The sequence below is a fragment of the Emys orbicularis genome, chromosome 7 (assembly GCF_028017835.1).
Source record: "Emys orbicularis isolate rEmyOrb1 chromosome 7, rEmyOrb1.hap1, whole genome shotgun sequence".
NCBI classification, from domain to species: domain Eukaryota; kingdom Metazoa; phylum Chordata; order Testudines; family Emydidae; genus Emys; species Emys orbicularis.
Genome location: NC_088689.1, coordinates 70,032,118 through 70,051,684, shown reverse-complemented (window position 1 = coordinate 70,051,684; position 19,567 = coordinate 70,032,118). Strand labels below are relative to the sequence as shown.

Below are 19,567 nucleotides of genomic sequence, written 5' to 3'. Positions count from 1 at the left end.
CTGCGAGGTCCAGATTCTTGTCCCCATTTCAAAGATGGGGAAACAGAGGCACAGGCAGGTGCATAGGCATGGGCTCAAGGTCACATAGCAAGCTATTGGCTGAGTTGTGAATGCAACCCGTATCTCCTGCCCTGCCGGCTGTACTTTCCCCTTGGACTAGCACAGAGCTGCTGAGTTTGAGAGAGTCGTTCATATAAAAATGTCAATGAAATAGACAGGTGGTGTTAGATTAATTGTTGTGTTGGACAAGACCATACCCTCCTGCCTGTGGGAAAAGAGGCTGACCTTAAGGGTGTAGTGCTGGAGTGAGACAGAACAGCTGTGGTTCCATTCCCAGCTCTGCCACACACTTACTATGTGACCTTGGGTAAGTCACTTAGGATATGTCTACACTTCTCTAGTTCAGGTTTGAGCCCAAGCCCTGTTTCCATCCACACACCGATCAGTTTGACTCAGGCCAGGGAGTACTCAGGACCCACCTCCAAAGACCCTGCTAGGGGGGTGGGTCAGAGCCTGACTCCTGCTTTCCAGGGCAGTGTAGACATACCACTAGAGTTAAATTTTCAAAAGCACCTAAGTGACTTAGGAGTCCAGGTCCCATATTCAGAAGTGATTTAGGAGTCTGAGTCCTATTGACTATCAATGACACTTGGGCTCCTGCTTGCCTACATCACTTTTGAGAATAGATGGAGGCTCCTAAATCACTTAGGCACTTTCCCAACTGTTGTCCTTAAACTCTCAATTGGCCATCTGTAAAGTGGGGATAATAATCCTTCCTTTGTCTGTCCCATCTATTTAGACTGTAAACTATTTGGGTCAGGAACTGTCTTTTACTGGGTGGATATACAGCGCCTAGCATGTTGGGGCCTTAACCTCAGTTGGGGTTTCTCGGTGCTGCAGGAATAGAAAAAATATTACTAATCTTGCACTATTCCTGTGCTGTTATCTCCCCCATTTAAACAAAGGAAGCCTGAATACTGGTTTGTGTATAAACGTTGCCTTATTTGCTCTACTTTCTTTCTCCTTCTAAATAATTCCAGTGCCAACACATGTGTTGAGTTCATGGATATATTGGGCTCCCCTTTCATTGCTCTTCTCTCATGGGCTATAAACAGAAGAACTCCTGTCATCACCTCATCATTCTGCTTTATGCAGAGTTCCCCAAACCCACCTGGTCTACACTCATAAACCCCGAGTGACCAACGGTTGCTAACTCTGCTTCTGATCCACCACCAAACCTGTGCATGCAGAGCCTGTTACTGAGCATTGCAATGTCTTCTGGTGTTTCCTCCAGGGCTTTGTGTCGTGTATGGAAAAGTACAGAAGGAGTGGGCAGGAGCTGTACGCATCTTTGTACAAAGATTATGTACAGGTAAGGGATTGAAGATCTCATAGTTTGTTTCTATTGTGAAGATGACATTTTTTAACTTCTCAGACTGCCCTGGCAATGCAATGTTGTGTCAGAGGTGAGATGTTGTCCCTACTGTATATACAGCCTGCAGAGTACATAGTGAAAAATTCTGGCTCATGACTGGCTGAAAACAGTCATGTGATGAGTCAGTAATTTTCTATTTACCTCCTGTGTGAGTAACAGTACTGTGGAGTAGCATCAATCACCAATCAGATTGCACATCCCCAGGTCTGTCTGTCCTCAGGTACTCCTGTTTTCCACTGGAGTAATTTAAAGACTACTCCAGATTTGGCTCTTCAGCTGTCAATAATAGTTTTCATGGAACTCAGCCTTACAGCCAGTTAAATCCCACATGCAACTCTTTACTTCCCGATTGGTTCATCGGAGCTCAGTAAGCGCTTTATGCCCTGGAATTCTAATCTCATCTCCCCTTGAGAATGGTAGTTTAAAACAAAACCCAACCCAGGTATACTTCAATTCAGGCCACAATGGAGAGATTTCCCGCTATTTCTGATGAGACATTCAGAATGTTTGTAACAGTATGGATACTGCCTGTGTTTTGGTGAATGTCAACATTTGCCATCACTGGAGATGCACACTGAGCAGCACAAGCACAGGTGCATAAACTTTGATGTTCATTTCCGACGATGTCAATATCTGTTATTTCATGTTATTTAATATTTTATTGCAAAATAGTTTTGTGTTTCCTATTTTACCTGGTGACTTTGTGTAATGGTGGGTTAAATATATCTGGTTAAGTATGGCTATTCAGTGAAATGTAAATGGTTCCATGTGATTCCAAGAGTTCCAGTATTTAGACTTGATCATGTAGAGTTCAGTGAAGATCACTACCTGCTGGACTGGCAGCACTCCTTCCTGCCGTGCCTGGGGTTTCCATGGAGGGTTCCATCCCAGTCCCGACTCATCAGGGTCATTGGATCCATCGAGATCGCAGAGATCGAACAGCTGAGGGTGGTCTGGGAAAGTGGAGCATGATGGAGTGATGCAAGTGATTCTTTCCTACAGATGCTGCAGTGTGGTTACAGCAAAGCGGCGAAAGACTGGGCCACACTGGAGCAGCAGCTGTTCACCAGAGGGGGCCCGTGGGGAGCCGTATCGGGGCTGCCAGCCCCAAGGTGGCGTCTCGATGGATACGAAGGGCCTGCACGGATGCAGAAGAGGATTCGGTGCGAGAGGGCCCATGGGGCAGTGATGCGAATGAGGAGCGAGGTAACAAGCTTTTGGATGCGGTGTGCAAATTCTCTATCCTTCTTCCTTTCCCACTGGAATAACCCACAAATAACACCCTATGCATGTGGCTTTCTAATCCTCTCCCCTCAACTTGTTCTCCTTTTCTAATCCCATTGTCTTGACTCGCTGGGCCATGGTCCTCGAAGTTGGAAACTGTAGTGGTCCCTCGCTCTCAAGTGGGGAGGGAGGCCACTCCACCTCACTGTATTAGGCAATAACCTTTGAGCTCGGGCCTCGCAGCCGGGGTCGAGCCGCACGCAGTCTGTAGTTTGGTAGCCCCCTAGCAAGGGTAAACCAGCAGGAACAGTCTAGTCCTCTTGCCCCCTTGGGTGGGGCGAGGCAGTGAGCAGCCTCTTGGTTGGGGTGGAAAGCAATTAAGAGTTCAGGCTCTTGCCCTTTGGTGCAGAGCCCAGCAGGCTTTAGCCTCAGCTTGTAGGCTTAAGGCAGCCAGCAAACACACAGTCTAGGGGCTCAGGTAGGGGTGAGCACACACACAGTCTAGTGTCCTAGCATGATGGGTGGTAGACTTACACAGGCCTCCTGGCCTAGGGTGGGGAGGCTGCCACCCAGGGGTGCAATGGCAGACGTAGGAGGACGTGGGCTCGCCCGACTCCACTGCGTCCCAGCCCAGGGCCCTCACAGTGGCGGCTGGCCCACCAACGGGGGGGGGGGGGAGGAGAGCAAAGGGGGGCCCCCTGGCCACTGCCCCAGGCCCTTTTAAATTGCCCGGGCGGGCCGCAGGGCTCCTAGGCATGCACAGGGTGGTACCGGCGGTGGTGAAGGCAGCCGAGAAGGCAGCACCGCGCACGCGCACACGCACACACACACACACACACACACGGATGCCATTGTCACTTCACATATTTGTATCTTAAAAAAAAATCTAACAATATTCAGGAAAGCATCTTTGTCTATGATGTTTTCAGGAAGTTCAGTATACCATTATCAATATGATTGGTCTCTGTCCAAAGATACAAAGCCCCACATTCAGCACATGCATACAAATGACTTTTCCTCTCAAGATCAGATAAAGTCCAATATTTTTCCAAGCAATGAAAATTTGTATTGTATGTTTTATTTCAACTTCCTCTTCCATAGCATATGTACTGTATGTGATCCTTCATATCCTATAAAGAATTAATTTCATACCAGGTAGTTGAAAGCTGCTATCAAATCCCCCCTCATTCTTCTCTTCTGCAGACTAAATAAGCCTAGTTCCCTTAGCCTCCCTCATGTGCCCCAGCCCCCTAATCATTTTCATTGCCCTCTGCTGGACTCTCTCCAATTTCATTCCATAATGTTTTTATTTAATTTAAATATATAATTCATAATAACAAATTCTACATCTTATCTTTAGGCTCACAATTTGTTTAATACTGGTGCTGTAACTGGAAAAAAAAAGTTAACTACATCAAGCAATGCCACAACTTACGTACATTGGGTTTTAATGTGTTATCAATAGGATAAAAAGTAGTGTCATAAACCTCAGCCATCCCTTGCTAGGGGGCCCATTGACTGTTCTGCCCTGGGGCCCGGAATTGCTGTTGGCGAACCTGAGTGGTGGAGTGGTCCGCCACTGGGTCTGTAGGGATCCAACCGCAACACGCTGACCTAGAGTCAGTCAGCATCTTAGCCAGACAGTTCTCGGCTGCCCCTGGGCTACTTCCTACCTCCCTAGGGTTTGGTACCTCTGTAATCCGCAGGTCCTCTGGATCCTCTGGGTACACAGTGGATGGCAGTCCCAGCAACTCCTCTTCGGGGTCAGCCTCCTCCGGGGGCAGGGTTCTGCAGAGCACAGATTCAGCTCCTAGGTGCCGCAGCAAAGTGGAGGCATCCTTCTCCTTTCCTGACTCCCACTCAACTGAGCTGCAGGGCCCTTCTTTTATACTTCCTGTCTCTTCTCCCCCTCCCTCCCCCGGTACTTCTGGTGAGGGGGCGGGGCAGGTTCGGCTCTGCCCCCTAGAGGGAGGTGTAGTGGTCCTTCGCTCTCAAATCCAGAGGGAGGCCATTCCACCTCTCTACAGAAACCCATTGAGATTAGCCATTTTTGAGGGGGTTTAGAGAGGCTGCTACATTTTTAGTAGCGGTGGAATGATTGACCTTCATGGTACACTAGGCACACTCCTGCCTAGTGAGATCTTACAAATAGACAGGTTTTCTTTCTCTCTGCAGTATCCCAGAATTATAGCACGCCCTCCTGGTGGCATTTTATATCCTGAAGTCCCATGTGGAGAAAGTTATTCTGCCACCACAGGCTTCAGTGCATCAGACTGACTGTCCTGCTGGAACTGGCCAGTGATCAAATGAGTTTTGCTTGTGGAATTAGAGTAGTCTGAGCCAGGAGTCCAATTATCTTATCTTGTTTTATGTTACTGCCCATCACTGTAGGATTTGAGCGCCAGTTCCTGTCAGCAAGAAGCAGAAGGACTTAGCCTGAGTATCTCCGAATATTCGCTTCTCCAGTCTTTGTGATTTACAAATGGCGCTCCAATTCTGCAGACCTTCCATAGAGTAGAATATGACTTTGTCCTGGAATTGGCACTGTTCGGGAGTCAGCAATGAGGTCCTGCTTTTAGGAAGAGTGTGGGCCTTTCCCCTTTGATTGTAGCACATGAATGTTTATTTTTATGTTGTTTTGGTCATTTGGGATCCCCTCCAATGCATTCTTTGCGGCTCAGCTCTGAGTCTGCAATCTGTGCCGTAGCTTGGTGTTGGGGTATGTTGCCAGGCTGCATATTCCATTCTAGTGATGGCTGTTTTCTTTTCAGGTTCACCAAGCTACCCCAATTCAAGAAGAAAATCAAGGTAACATTTAAACTGATCTATAGAAGAAAATGAGCTTGTAGGTCCAAACTTTGAGCTGAAGTAAGCAGTTCCGACTCCAGGTCTGAATTTGGCCTGGGGATTATAATATGGTGGCAAGTCTAGCCTACTGCTGTCTAGAGTGATCTGAATTTTTTAGGGTAAAATTGAAGGTATCATTACACATAGTACTTAACCAGATGCTGATTTCATTACTGTCTTGTGGCCAGTGGGAGAAAGAAGAAGCTAAAAACCTACCATAAAACCAAACATGTAGGCACCTCATGGAGCGGACTGGAAAGCACTTGCCTTTAAGTGATGTGTGCTCAGCAGTTAACTGTTGTTTGCTGAATGTTTACCTTCTGCAGCAGCATCTTCTGTGTTGCACCCACTACTTCTCCGTCCTCTGCTGCGCGCCGTGAGACTCCCCTTTAAGACCTCATTTGAAAAGAAATGAACAGGGCACTAATTGGCTCCGGGAATGATAAGAGATTGTGACTTTCAAAGAGCTGGAGAAAAAATGGGGGTAAAAATCCCTTTTTTTTTTTTTTTTTTTTTGAAATTTCAAAGTTGTTTCTGTTTCCCTGGGTTAAAAATGGAGCCATTTTTTCGTTTGTTTCTAAACTGTCGACATTTTTTCCAATTTTTTCTTTCCCCGAGCCTTGGTTTTTCAGTCAGTACAGAAGACGTTTGGATAAAAAAAATTGCGAAAAATGAAATAGTGTGAAAAAGTCACCGAAAATTTTGTTTTAGGAAGAAAGGCCATTTTTGGGTGTAAAAACTTTTGGTTTGATACATTTCAGCCAGTGCTGTGGAGTTCAGCTTCCCGTGTCGCTGCACTGGGGCAAACCTTTAGTGTAGGTTGGTGAAACTGTTATTATTAAGTATGTTTATTCTGGTAGGGCACAGGTACCAACTGAGAACAGGGCTCCTTTGTGCTAGATACTGTACAGAGTACTAAATAGCCACTACTCTGAGGAGCTTACAGTCTAAATAGAGAAGGCAGATGAAGGATATAATATACACACAGATCATGTCTGCACTGCATGAGTGTCTACACAGCACTACCTGAACTCCCAACATTCTGTTGCAGCATGTGCTGGGCTCTGTGAGTGTCCCCAGGATATTACAATTACCAGTTCTTCCTAGTTTCATCTGAGCAGCCTCTTGTTTGATTTTATTTAAGTACTTCTGGTATCAGCCAGAGCTAGTACGAACATGGAAATAAACATGTTTGTTCAGTATTTTCCAATCTTCAACTATTATTGGAGCTCAGTTTCGAGTTATGGTTGAATGTTGGGGCCAGTTCCTAGTTAGTCCTTCCCTAGTAATTAACAGATTTCACTTCTCTCTTGCCTAGTTTAACCATTGGAGGGAGTGGGGTTTGGCAAATAAATAATGCCATTTCCCTAGGCAGAACAGATTGGGTGAAAGTCTAATGTTGCTGTTCGTGGCATCCGACTGCCACTAAAACTGCGATCTCCTTTATATTGATGTAGAAGAGCTGATGCTAAATGGAGCAGAAAGAGAGATGGATGAGAGGGGAATGGATTGTAACCAGCTGACATTCTTCCCTGCCCTACATGAAAGTTTCCACTCAGAAGACATTTTGGAACTGTGTGTGGAAAGACAAATTATCCTGCAGGAGTTTGCTGAGAGTGAAAAGGTACCGCCTGACAAACCAGGAAGATCTTTGGGGGCAGGAGGCAACTTGTGGTGGAGCTGGGCATGGACAGTGGGTGTTAGGGGACTTGGGAACAGTCTACAATAGCATCATTGTTGTTGTTCTTTTATTTGTATTCCTGGGAGTGCCCACAACTTACTAGACACTGTCCAGATATGAAGACATGCTCCTGAAGTGCACACAAGGTTGTAAGGTCTTTGGGTCTTCTTGTTCTGTGTCTGTACAGTGCCTAGCACATTGGGGTCCTGGGCTGTGACTGGGGTTTCTAGGTGCTACCACACTACAGATAATAATAATAATCAAAATCAGCATTTACTCTGGTGGGTTATTTATTTGACTTTCCCCTTGTACTTCAAGGCCCTGGAAGAGCAAATATCACATTAAATTTAACCACCGGGGCAATAAACACTGATTGTAGTTTTTAGTCACACCACTGGAAATCTATTCCTTCAGCAAGGAGATGAGCAGCCCATGTCTAGGGGGTCAGGGAAGGTTTCCAGCAGCTGGGAGATAGGATAAGTCAGCATTCACTCCAAACATGCTACATTCAAGGTCCCTAAGATTCCTCCCCTGATTCCTCACTGCCAGAAACCTTTCCTAGTCCCCAGTGCAGTGCCCTGCACTTGACTTGCTCCCCGGCAGCCCTGGGACATGCCAGTTCTGTACAGGCAACACTTCATTGCTTCCATAACTGCTGTTTGAAATGATGGTCAAATCCTGTCACTTCTCTTCTCTGCTGCTCCAAGAGGAGATGCCTTTAATGCCCTCAGCCAGCCCTCCCCTGCCCTTCTTCCTCCCCCAGGCATGCTGGAGCAGACTCCTATCCTCTGAGCGCACACACAGCCTCCCTGCCCCTGTCCCTCACCTGGCCACATCAGTGCTGGTGCCTCCTGGATCCCACTCTCACCATGCTGCCCTTCCCCATTATGCCTCCTAGGATTGGGGAGAGGGCAGGACCCAGCAGTGTGGCCCATACACTAGACATGAGGCGTCCAGGCAAGGGGCAGGTGAGGCAGAATTGGCTCCTCCCAGTAGCCCCAACCTACCCCCCTTCTCAATCAGAGACCCTCACTTCTCCCCATCATATGATTCCCACAATAGCCATTGTCAAACCCTAAGAGAAAGGCTGGTTCGTGTTGTTGGAAAGAGATAGGGATTAGCCATTTTCCAGGGAGTTCCTAGAGACCCTACACATTTAGTAGCTATGCCCTATACATGCTTCTTTCCAGTGGGTCTTCTCCTGGCGTTTGGCCCTTCAGTGTGGGACACCCAGCAGCTTGCATCCATCTAACAGTGAAAGCCACTTGTGAAAAATACGATTTTACATTCTCTGTGATCAAAATGTTCCACGTTGGAGGCTGTATATGGATATAGATTAGAATTGGCTGGGAATTTGCCATTGGAATGATTTTCTGATGGAAAACATCCTTTTTACACCTTGAAAACTTCCCTGGGGAGCATTTCAGTTTTACTGAAAAAGCCTCGTTTTCCATCGAGACAATTGAAACTATGGCTCCCCGGCTGCCCATCCGAGGAAGGTGAAGTTGATGACAGCCTTCCATTTTGGATCTTCTGAAACTGAACTTTTCTGGAAATCACTTCCCCTTCAAAAGATCAGTTTTGACTTTTCATCTTCATTCAGGATGTAAAAATGTTCAAAGCAGCAGAATTGTCTGTGGGAAGGGATTTTCCATTTGCTGGCTGGGAGGGAGGGAGAGAGAGAGCTTTTATGTTTTTGTATAGATTTTCATGGCACTTTCCCAACAAACAGTAGTCACATTCTATCTCTCCAATGCGCTGGCCTCCTTGTCCCATTTGAGCTGTAGGTACCGTGTACAATGAGGTGCCATAATTAAACATTCCCCACCCCCAGCAGAAGGGGAAGGGGATGAAAATGTGAAACATGTTTTCCATGCCTTGGCCTAATCTCAATTGGAGGTTTCAGGCTCTCGCTCTCCTCCGTGTAACTCCACGGGAAGCCATCAGAAATGGCAGACGTTTTCCTCCAGCAGCAGTCACTGCATTGCCAAGCTGACAGAGTATTAAAAAAAGCAGTAGGGGGTGACATTAGCTGTCCTGTGCTCACTTAGTACGCTGCGGTCCTGCCTTGTAAATGGCTGCCTCATGAGCTGTTTGCGCTCTAACCATGCAAGTGGAACTGGCTTACTTACCGTATTGCAGAGAGATGTCACTGCGATGCCTTGGCAGCTAGGAGATTGATTTGCTCCTGCGCAGGGTTGCAGTGGCTCTGGAAAGCACTGAGTATTTTATAATGTTACACGGTTTTGTTACTGTGGCACAATCAAAGAGAAACCTTTGTAACATCGTCAACTACACAGCCTCACTTTACACACAGCAGCAAATTCTCTGCTGGTGTGTGACATCACTGAAGTCCGTGACATTACACTCGTAGAGCATTTAGCTGCACTCGCTGCAGGTGAGTAACACGGTCTGCAATCCGCTCATGTCAACTCCACCTAGCCCCAGGCTGGCAGGCATTTGCTGTGTGCTGGGACCTGATCTGAAAGCCATATTGCACTGCCAAAGGATAAGATGTCTTATGTGCCATCATTGTCACCTGCCCCCCTTGGATGCACAGAGGAGGAGGTGGGCATAGGCCTGCCTGAATGCTCACACACCCCTCTGAGCTGCTTGCAGAGACTGAGTCTGAATGCAAGGAGGCGAGAGCAGGCTCAATGCAGTGGCCACTTTCCCCTTAGCAAGAGAGGGGGGAGAGGCGGGTCAGTGGGGGAAGTTTTTGCTGCACCCGCTTCCCTTTTCCTCTGATGCAAGTAGAGCCCCGCAGAAGCAGGGAGTAGCTGCACCCTTTGGAGGGCTGCAGAAAATTACTTGCTCCCTGTGAGTGCAATGGAACAGTAAAGGAATCGTGCTGCTTTCGTTACCCAGGGCCAGGAGTTAGATCACAGTCTCATCCTCACAACAGATGAAATTGGCACTATAGTTATAGAGGGGTGGGGAGGGGGACAAAGTGTAGGGTTTTTCTATATGTTGGAGTAAGTGTGTGTAATGTGCTGGAATGTGTGTGTTGTGTATCTGAATCTCTGTGCAAGGTGTGTAGGGAGGACGGAGCATTAGGCAGTGTGTATATACAGTACGCTGAGGCTGTGTGTAGGTTGGCTGTGAGGGAAGGCTGTGTGTATGTGTGGGACGGGGGCTAGGCTGTGTGTGTATATACAGTATGCTGAGACTGTGTGTAGGAAGGCTGTGTGTGGGGGACAGGGGTGTTAGGTTGTGTGTCTATATACAGTATGCTGAGGCTGTGTGTCGGAAGGCTGTGTATGTGGGATGCGGGGCGTTAGGTTGTGTGTGTATACACAGTATGCTGAGGCTGTTTGTAAAATGGCTCTGAGAGAAGGCTGTGGGTGCGCAACGGGGAGTGTTGTGCAAAATGTGTTTGTGCATATTGCTTGGTTGATGCAAGAGAAACACAAGGTGAACACGCCCCAGCCTATTCTCCCTGGGCCAACCCTTTAATAACCCTGGCTCACCAGATGAGCAGGGGAGATTTGATTCTTGTACACGTGTCGGGTTCACATCTGCAGCCTGAGCCCCCCTGCTGCAGAATGTTTCCCTGCTCTCGGCAAGCCTTGGCTACTCGTGCCAGGGTATTAACGTGTTGTTTGTGTGCCCAGACTGAGGAGGAGCAGCAGCAGCACAGCTTTGCTCACCAGGACAATCCAGGGGGTGGTTTCTCTTTGGTGGAGAGATTGTGAGTTTTGGAGGAAATAAGCCATCAGCTGCCAGCAAGTTACCTGAGACCATAAGCAATTCAAGCGCCAGCGGGTAATGTGTCTGGTTACCAAGAGGCCTGCGGCCTAGCAGCGATTAGACACCAGGCCCTTCCTTGACGAGGGAGCTGAAGGTGCCAAAGACAATAGAAGCAGGTAGCAGAAATCAGGGAGCTGGACACATAGTTGTAGAAAAGGAGCTAATCAGTCAGGGCATCCCTTCTGGAAGGGAACTGCCGTGAGGTCATCGAGGGCACTGATACTTGGGGCAAATAGGGCTGGGCTGCATATGCTTCGATGCCGCCAGTGTTCCTAGCCCTATCACAGGGACCTGCCAGTGTCATGTGGTACTGACACAGGCAGTTTTCACAGGGGCACCATTATGAGCTACCATAGCACAGGGACACAGCTGTGGAGGGTTTGCACGGTGTTGACGTACACTGGAGACAGAAAGCCGGACTAGTGATCAGAGCAGGGAATTGGAAAGGAAGATACCTAGGTTCGATCCCTGGCTTGGAGAAAGTCGTGTCTTGCCCCTTACCTCAGTTTCCTCATCTGTAAAATGGGGATACCAATGGCCACCCACATCACAGGGAGGGGCAGGGTTGAGTGTTAATCAATCTGTGCAAAATACTTTGAGATCCTCAGATAGCAGGAGCTAGAGATGGGCAAAGTTGTTATATGAGCTTATTTTCTCCACTGTCAAATCACGGCTGGCCTGTGTGCATCTCGCTGGGTTGGAGGGGGAGCCAGGAGACCCTTCCCCCACCAGCACTGGTGCACAGCAGGTAGCCGGAGTCTGGGTGGCTGGGCTAATAGCGCAAGGGACAGGGGTTCACTAGCTCGGGCAGCAATGCTCACCAGCCCAGTGTGCTATGACAATGTAGAGGAGCACCAAGACCTGGTCCATGGTGCCACTTGTGGCCTCTGGTGGCATTTTGCCTTGTAGAGTCTCCCTCCAGCACTGCAGCAGCTTATGGAGCCATTCCTATGCCCTGAATCTCTACAGAGCTCCTCAAGCCCCACCCCAGATCTTGAACAGCCATCCTGAGTGAGAGCCCTGGCTCTTAGCACAGCAGCCCCATGAGTCTTACTCATAGGAAGAGTGGTCAAGGCTGAGGAGGAGTCGATAGCAAGACATCAAGCCCAGGGGATGTGGCCAAGGTTATTACCGAGTGGCTAAGAGGCATGAAGTCAAGGGAACTGGCTGGAGGGGAAATTTAAGGGCTCTGCTGGCTGGATACAGGCACAGAAATCAAAGCTAGTGCATGGCTTTGGGTTTCTATGGCTGTATATGGGAGTGGGACCTGGAATTGGGTGGGACAAGCACAACTACGTGTGTTTTGCAACATTTTTTTTTCACTCCGTGTACAACACCTTCCCTAACAGAATTGAGCAGTGCTTAGGAAGTCAGTCAAGCCAGACAGCATGCCCCCCTCAGTCCATGGTTTCTGTTCTAGTGTGTGTGAGCAGTGCTGGGGGGGAGCCCAGCAACTGTCAGCACCGAACTTCCGTTACATTTTGTGTCCTGGGCTTTCCCGAGGACTCCCGTGTTACAAGGTGAATGGGAAGAACTGTGTGCATGGGTGAAATCCCTCCCCAGGGTAACTGCATTGACTTCACCGGAGTCATGGCAGCAATTCATTTGACTGAACCCCAGTACTTGTGATGGCTCAGACACGGATGAACTTCAGACCTGTGCCCCTAGTACTAAACACAGGGTCAAATAGATTTCACTTCCTTTAGTGGTGGACAGATGAGGTGCTTGAAGCAGCCACATACCACTGTCCGGAGCTAGTAGGGTCTTAAATGGCCTACGACCTTCTTAACTGACAGAGCACCTTTCCCCATGCCATGCTGCCACAGCTGATGTGCTCCAGCGGAGTTCTTTGGCATATAGGGGAAGGGAGCTGCTGGCAGGAGAGGTCCTTAATCCTAGCAGTCACCTCCCTGCCTCTGAATTTGCTGGCCTTCTGGGCACAATGCAAAGCCTGTCTTTCTGAGCAGACTTCTGGGTCTGGGTGAGTGAGGTCTGTTTGGAAAATGTACAAGATGGGATTTGGATTTGCTCTGTAAAATGTTTTGCCCCCTGGTGGTTGTGTGTGGGGTGTGTGAAGAACTTGTTGCTCTGATGGTTTTGTGAATTTTTTTTTTTTTTTTTTTTTGCATCATACTTGCAGCTGAGGGGAAAGGCTCACAGGGCCAGATTATCCCATTGAAATCTATGGGAGTTAGACTAAACTGCTCCGGAGCTATTGAAAATCACATTGAGTGCCTATCTGACTCTAGGCTCCTAACTGGGCGAGCTGATGGTTGTAAAAGTGCCGTTCCATTGAAATGGATACTTGTTGTGGGTGTGTGTCCATTTTGACAACATTTTGTTTTTAGAATGGAATGTCTTGATTTTTGATTTTGAAACGTTTCATTTGACACGTATCTTCTCTTTATAACAAAAAATTTGAAAAGTTGAAAATGAAATGTTTTGATTGAATTGAAAGAAATTTTTTCAAACCTTTTGTCTCCTTGGAAATTGAAAATTTTTGGCTTTTTCTTCCAATTTGGAATGAAAAAAAATTAAAACACCAAATTTCCTGTGGCACAGAAATTCCAGTTCCTTACCAAATAGATTCATTTTTAAAAAAAGTAGCAAACCTTTACCCTCTAGATGGTATCTGCTTTAATTCCTTTCCTGTGTCTGAATGAGCGGAACAATCTGTAGTTGCCTTGCTTTAGGCAATACCTTAGAAGGTAATTATTCAATTATTTTATGCCACCTTTGCATCATTGATTAATGATTCTAGCAACCAGTGAACTCGATTCTGTTCTGAAAAAAGGGGAAAGTTTATTTAATCTATGTTAATTTCAGGTTGGCTGGTACCTCATTAGATTGGGGCCCTGTAGGTACAGGAATGGATACACTTCTTCATTGTCAGATCTTTGTTACTCGGCGGGAATGAAATTTGCTCTGAGTTCAGACTGGGAAGAAATACCTCAGCCCAGGGCTTTGTTTATTTTTAACAACATGGAAATATATTTTGCTGGAGGGCGGTGGTTGTTTTAAATGAAGTGGATTTAGTGCTGGTGACAGGTATTGGATTGACAATGCAGGAGGCAGAGCGCTTCTGTTTATTCACAGCACCAGCCCACCTCTGAGAGAGATTCCTTGCCGCCCCAGCCCCACCCTGGATGGACCCCTCCAGGGGCCATGCCAAACCACCCCCATGAGCACCAGTAGGACCTACTATTGGGTGCATTCTCCCCATGATCACCACTAAGTATTGGGAATAGTTAGGTTGGGAATAGCTTGGAGGCCATAGGGCTGCGGCATTCCCACCATGCCGCAAACCACTGGGGCAGGTCTGTTGTGCTGATCTTCTGCAGACCAAGCCCCCCACCTTCACACAGTGCTGATTGTATCAGTTTGTAACAGAGCTCCAGGTGAGTCTAGTTTTTAACCCCATGTTGCCCACAGGGCTATGTCAGGGCCATGGGACAGAGCACTCTTGAGGGGTTCCAACCCTTCTAATACTGTTGCTCAGACCCTCCTAGGCCGGTTTTGCAGCTGATGACCCCTGCTGGCCTCTCCTCCTGTCCCATGCCTGTCACACACTCCAACTCTGACCAACACCAGTTGCAGCTTCTCCCCTGTGCTCCGCCAGCAAGCTGCTTCCCACCTCTCCATCTGTCTTGTCTGCACTAGAAAGTTATACCCAGGGCCATCCCTAGGCATACACAGAATACGCAGCTGTGTAGGGCACCATGACATTTGGGGCACCAAATTGCCCCAAATGTCATGCTGCCCTAGGCAGCTGCGTGCTGCATACGCGGCAACACCAGCTCCAGTGACCAGCCCTATCTCTTGACCGGCCGCCCACTGCAAGGGGCAGGGCTGTACCTAGGAGGGTGTGGGGCCCTAGACAACTCCCTCCGCCCTACCTCTTAGCCTTCCCCCCTGCTTCACCCCCAGCCCACCCCCATTCTACCTCTTCCCCCAGCGACCCCACACTCACCGGCAGCGGCGGGAAGCGGAGCAACCCAGCCCCAGCCCTCTCTACTCTGCCAGCTCCCAGCCACGTCGCTCCACTTCCCGCCGCCAGTGAGTGTGGGGTTGGGGAAAGGACTGCCCCCTGCACTCACCAGTGGTGGGAAGCGGAGCACCACGGTGAGTGCGGGGGTGGGGGGGCACTTTTCTCCCAAACCCCCTTCCCCAAGCGACACAGGGCCCGGGCGAGGAAAGTGGAGTGGGCTGCTCCCGGCCCTCTGCTAATCCCCTGGGCCACACTGGGCCTATGGGGCCCCCCAGAGAGCCCCCCCACAGCTCCTGCCTCCCAGGCCCTGCAGGCCTTGAGCGCAGCCTAGACCCTGGGGGGGGGGGGGAGCAGCTGCCCCACCCCCCCACGGAGGCCTGGGGCCCCACACAGCCCTCCCATGGGAGGGCTGCGTAGGGCACCCAAATGGCTAGGGATGGCCCTGGTTATACCACTTAACTATACCAGTGTGGTCATTCTGGTACAACCCTGAGTGTGGATGCAATTATACTGGTGTAAAGGTGACCCATACCTGTATAGCTACTCCCGTACAGAAGGGAGAATAAACTATGTGGATACAGTACACCTTTATACTGGTATAACTGCAGCCACACTAGGTTTTTTTTACCAACATAACTTAAATCAGTAACGTATTTACCTCCTGGACATAGCTGTACCAGCATCACTATGGAATGGTAATTAAGACTCAAATCTTGAGCATACAGAAAGCGTGAGATGCAAAGGGTGTATAATGGAATCAGTAGCTTCAGAGGTAGGTTGATAACTAGTTTTCCTGGCAAAGTGATTCAGGACTGGGAGTTGTATGAAGTCTGTATCGGAGGAGGAAAGAGTTTGGGGTCTGGCTGTCCTGGATGGAGTGAAGGGGAGGTAATTAGGTAAAGTAGCTGTAACCTTGGCTTAGCCCAGCAGAGAGGAAAGGACTTCCGTGATTGAATCGTATCTGAGAAAAAGGTATCTTTAGTCCTGTGTACCACTAATCTCATTCGCCCAAGTGGCCATGGAGCCTCTCTTCTCAGCTTCAGACATCCAGATGAGAAGCCCAGCCTCGCAGAAGAAAGAGATGATGTTAAAATGGCTTCTTGTTCAGTACAGGAATTTACCAGCTCTATGGTGTGTCTCTAAAAACAAACAAACGAACAAAAAACTGTGGAATATAGGCATTCAAATGAGAGATGAGCCCTACCCAGATGCTCACATTCCCTTTGATGGTTGTGGGGAGAGGAGAGGTTGGATTTCCATTGCTGGATCTTCACCCACCCATACAAATTTGGTTCTGTGTTGAATCCAGAAATGGAAAGGGCCTTGTAACAGATTGTAGGGCCCCACACAGGAATGCTGGGCTCTTCCACTGACTCACCCTAACGTTAGGTCAGAGCACCTTCAAAGATGCAGAGCTATTTCTTCTGACTCATGCTGCTAGGTGGGTCCCAGGAATGTGTGTCTCTGAGGCCGAGGGAACTAGGTGTGGAGGCAGAGAGGCCCTGCAGGGAAAAACCTAGGAGCATACAGGTTTAGGAGAGCCAGGCCTAATCTGTGTACCTTGTCCATATCAAGATGGGAATTCCATTGGCCTACCGATACCAGTACTATTTCCAGACCCATTCTGCATGTGGATGAAATCTTACAAATCAGTTTCATGACATTTGGGGCCAAGGAGGTGAAAATCTCGTAAGAGCTGATCTTGGGACACTGGACCCCAAATGGCAGAAGCTCTCCCAAAAGCAGCTCTGAAGGTTTCTGAACATGTCCCCTCACCTACATCCATTTCAGGTCCAATTGCACTCTGTGCAGGCCGTCTCTCATTCTGATTCAGGACGGGCTTGTGTTGCAAAATTTTGCAATCCAGATCTGGATTACAGGCCTCCCGGAGTATGTGAGGTTGTGGGTCAGGGCCAGCTCTAGTAAAATTGAGAGTGGACCATAGGTGTTGGAACTAGGGGTGCTAGGGGTTCTGCCTCACCCACTGGCTTGAAGGGGTTTCCATCATATACAGGGTTTACAGCTTGATTCAGTGGCTCTCAGCACCCCGACTATACAAACTGTTCCAGCACCCCTGCAGTGGAGTGAATTGGTACAAAATATTTGCCCTTTCTAGAACTGACCTCAAACCAAGGCATTTTAAATGTGATGAGACTGGACTCCCATAGATCCTAAGGCCAGAAGGGACCACTGTGATAATCTAATCCAGTGATACTCAGACTGAGGCTTGGGTGTTGCAAGTGGCTCTTTAATGTGTCTCCTGCGGCTCTTTGCAACACATGATATTAAAACTCTGGGTGATTTCATTATTAACCAGTCAGGATGCTTTTACTGTTATTAACCAATTATAGTTGATAAAATAATAATGCTTGGTCAGTCATCTTGCTGTGAGAATAATATATATATACACACAATATAAACTAAATATTTCCCCTGTCATACTGTTTAAATATGAATCTATAGCACTACAGTAAATGAAACAATGAATTCACATGACTGTGGCTCTTTTGGGTAATGCTGATTGCTAATTTGGCTCCTAAAGCCCTGCGGTCTGAGTGTCACTGCTCTAATCTAACCTGTATAACACAGGCCAAAGATGCTCAGATGCAAGAGAGGCTGTGCTCCCTGGCTTTCCATCCTGGGTTTCCTGGCTCAGCCGGCCATATAGCTTGGATAATATTGGGATAAATATCTGGAATATCAACTGCTTTCCCAGTTCATTCATTGCTCCCTGGAATCCCACAGCAGTGCTTTTTGAGCTATGTGTTTCACTGGGATCCAAACAGGAGTGTCTGGTTTTTCTCTGTAGAGTAATGTGAATAAAGTTCCTTTTACAAACAAAAAGGATCAATAACCTCAGCGGTTCCCTGGGGGCTTTCTGTGTGGAGTTCCCATCTGTGTGAATGGCTGTGTGTTTGTGTGTTAGTTAAAGAGAAGGCTAATTACTCTTTGCATCAGTGGGTCTTGGTCAGGTTCATGGCAGGGGTCATTGAAATCAGCTGGTCCCAAATTTGGGGACATGCAGAACCTCATTTTCTTGCCATGGCTCATTGCTCATGGATCATTGACCTGTAGGTGCTCCACAAGAATTCATTTGACACGGAGGCTTTTCCCACCAGGTTGCTGTTCGGAAACCTCATTTGGTTTGTCTGTCTGGTGTTCCTGCCAGGGCTCTGGGCACATGGCGGGCCAAATGGCACCTTGGTGCTGACCATGACTTATTACCATCTGATTGCCGTTGGGAGGCCCGAGTGAAATGAATTGGTCTCAAGTCAGTTCCCAATGGGCAATTATCCAGGCAGGGCCGGCTCCAGGCACCAGCGAACGAAGCAGGTGCTTGGGGCGGCCAATGGGAAGGGGCGGCATGTCCCGGTCTTCAGCGGCAATTCGACGGCGGGTCCCTCAGTCCCTCTTGGACCGAAGGACCCGCCGCTGAATTGCTGCCGAGGAATGAAGCGGCGCGGTTGAATTGACGCCGAAGTGCCGCCGATCGCGGCTTCCCCCCCCCCCCTTCGCCGCTTGGGGCAGCAAAAAAGCCTGAGCCGGCCCTGTATCCAGGCCATAGAAACCAGCACCACAACATGCGCTACCTGCCCTGCTGATTGACAGTCCCAGGAGGGAGACCAAGGAATGAGTGAGCCAGGCAGACTCGCTTCCCTTCTGATTCCCAGAGGGGAATCTGCTAGGTTAGGGGTGAGGAACACTGGGGGAAGCTTGCATTGATGCAGCTTGTGCCATATCTGTTCAGTGGATAAACAGAAGACTGCAGCCTTCAGACTGTCCTTTCTGAAGCCTTCCACCAGCACATCTTTGTGTGCCTCCCCCTCCCCCCAGGTATAAATGCTGAGTTGGTTCATAGTGGAAGGATGGCCTCATGGCTAAGGCTTTGACTCCTGTAGTTCAGAGAATCATGAGAGATGCCTGTGTGACTGCCAGGGCCGGCTCCAGGTTTTCTGCCACCCCAAGTGGTGGGGAAAAAAAAAATCGGCGGCACTTCGGCAGCAGCTCAATCGCGCCACTCCATTCTTCGACAGCAGTTCGGCGGCGGGTCCTTCACTCCCTCTCTTCCTCTTTGGCAGCACTTCGGCGGCAGATCAAAGAGAAAAAGAGGGACTGAGGGACCTGCCGCCAAATTCTCGCCGAAGACCTGGACGGGCCGCCCCAATAGCGGACAGAGTGCCGCCCCTTTGTATTGGCCGCCCCAAGCATCTGCTTCCTTAGCTGGTGCCTGGAGCCAGCCCTGGTGACTGCGGGCAAGTCAATTCAACTCTCTTTGCCTTAGCAGGGGGCCACACTTCCCTGCGTCATAGGGGTGCTGTGAGGCTAGGTTAATGTCTGCGAGGTGCTCAGATACTACAGCCTGGGGACCTGATTGGTAACTAGATAGGCAGTATACAGTACAGGCGAAGTGTATTACCAAGTTCTGGCTACATCTTTTCCTTCCTTCCATGTTAGGTTACATTTAGATACTCCGTGGTGATTGTGCAAGGACACCTGGCATCAGAAGGGGTGCTTCTCCTTGGCAAAGAGCACTTTTACATCTGCGAGCACTTTGTCCTCTCCCAGTTTGAAGAGATTTATTGCACCAAGCACTGCTTGTCCAGGTGAGTCATTCTTCCCTTCCTGTAGGCACGCTTGGCCA

The 19,567-nt window shown here is 48.7% G+C and overlaps 1 protein-coding gene across 1 annotated transcript in view; it reads left to right on the top strand.

The window, feature by feature from the left end:
- Window positions 1-19,567, top strand: part of WDFY4 (WDFY family member 4) — a 234,004-nt gene that overhangs the window by 139,076 nt on the left and 75,361 nt on the right. The window contains exons 39-43 of the mRNA XM_065407457.1: window positions 1,295-1,372; window positions 2,438-2,641; window positions 5,431-5,467; window positions 6,964-7,130; window positions 19,381-19,529. Coding sequence (XP_065263529.1) covers window positions 1,295-1,372; window positions 2,438-2,641; window positions 5,431-5,467; window positions 6,964-7,130; window positions 19,381-19,529 — 635 coding nt within the window. The remainder of the gene's footprint in view (window positions 1-1,294; window positions 1,373-2,437; window positions 2,642-5,430; window positions 5,468-6,963; window positions 7,131-19,380; window positions 19,530-19,567) is intronic.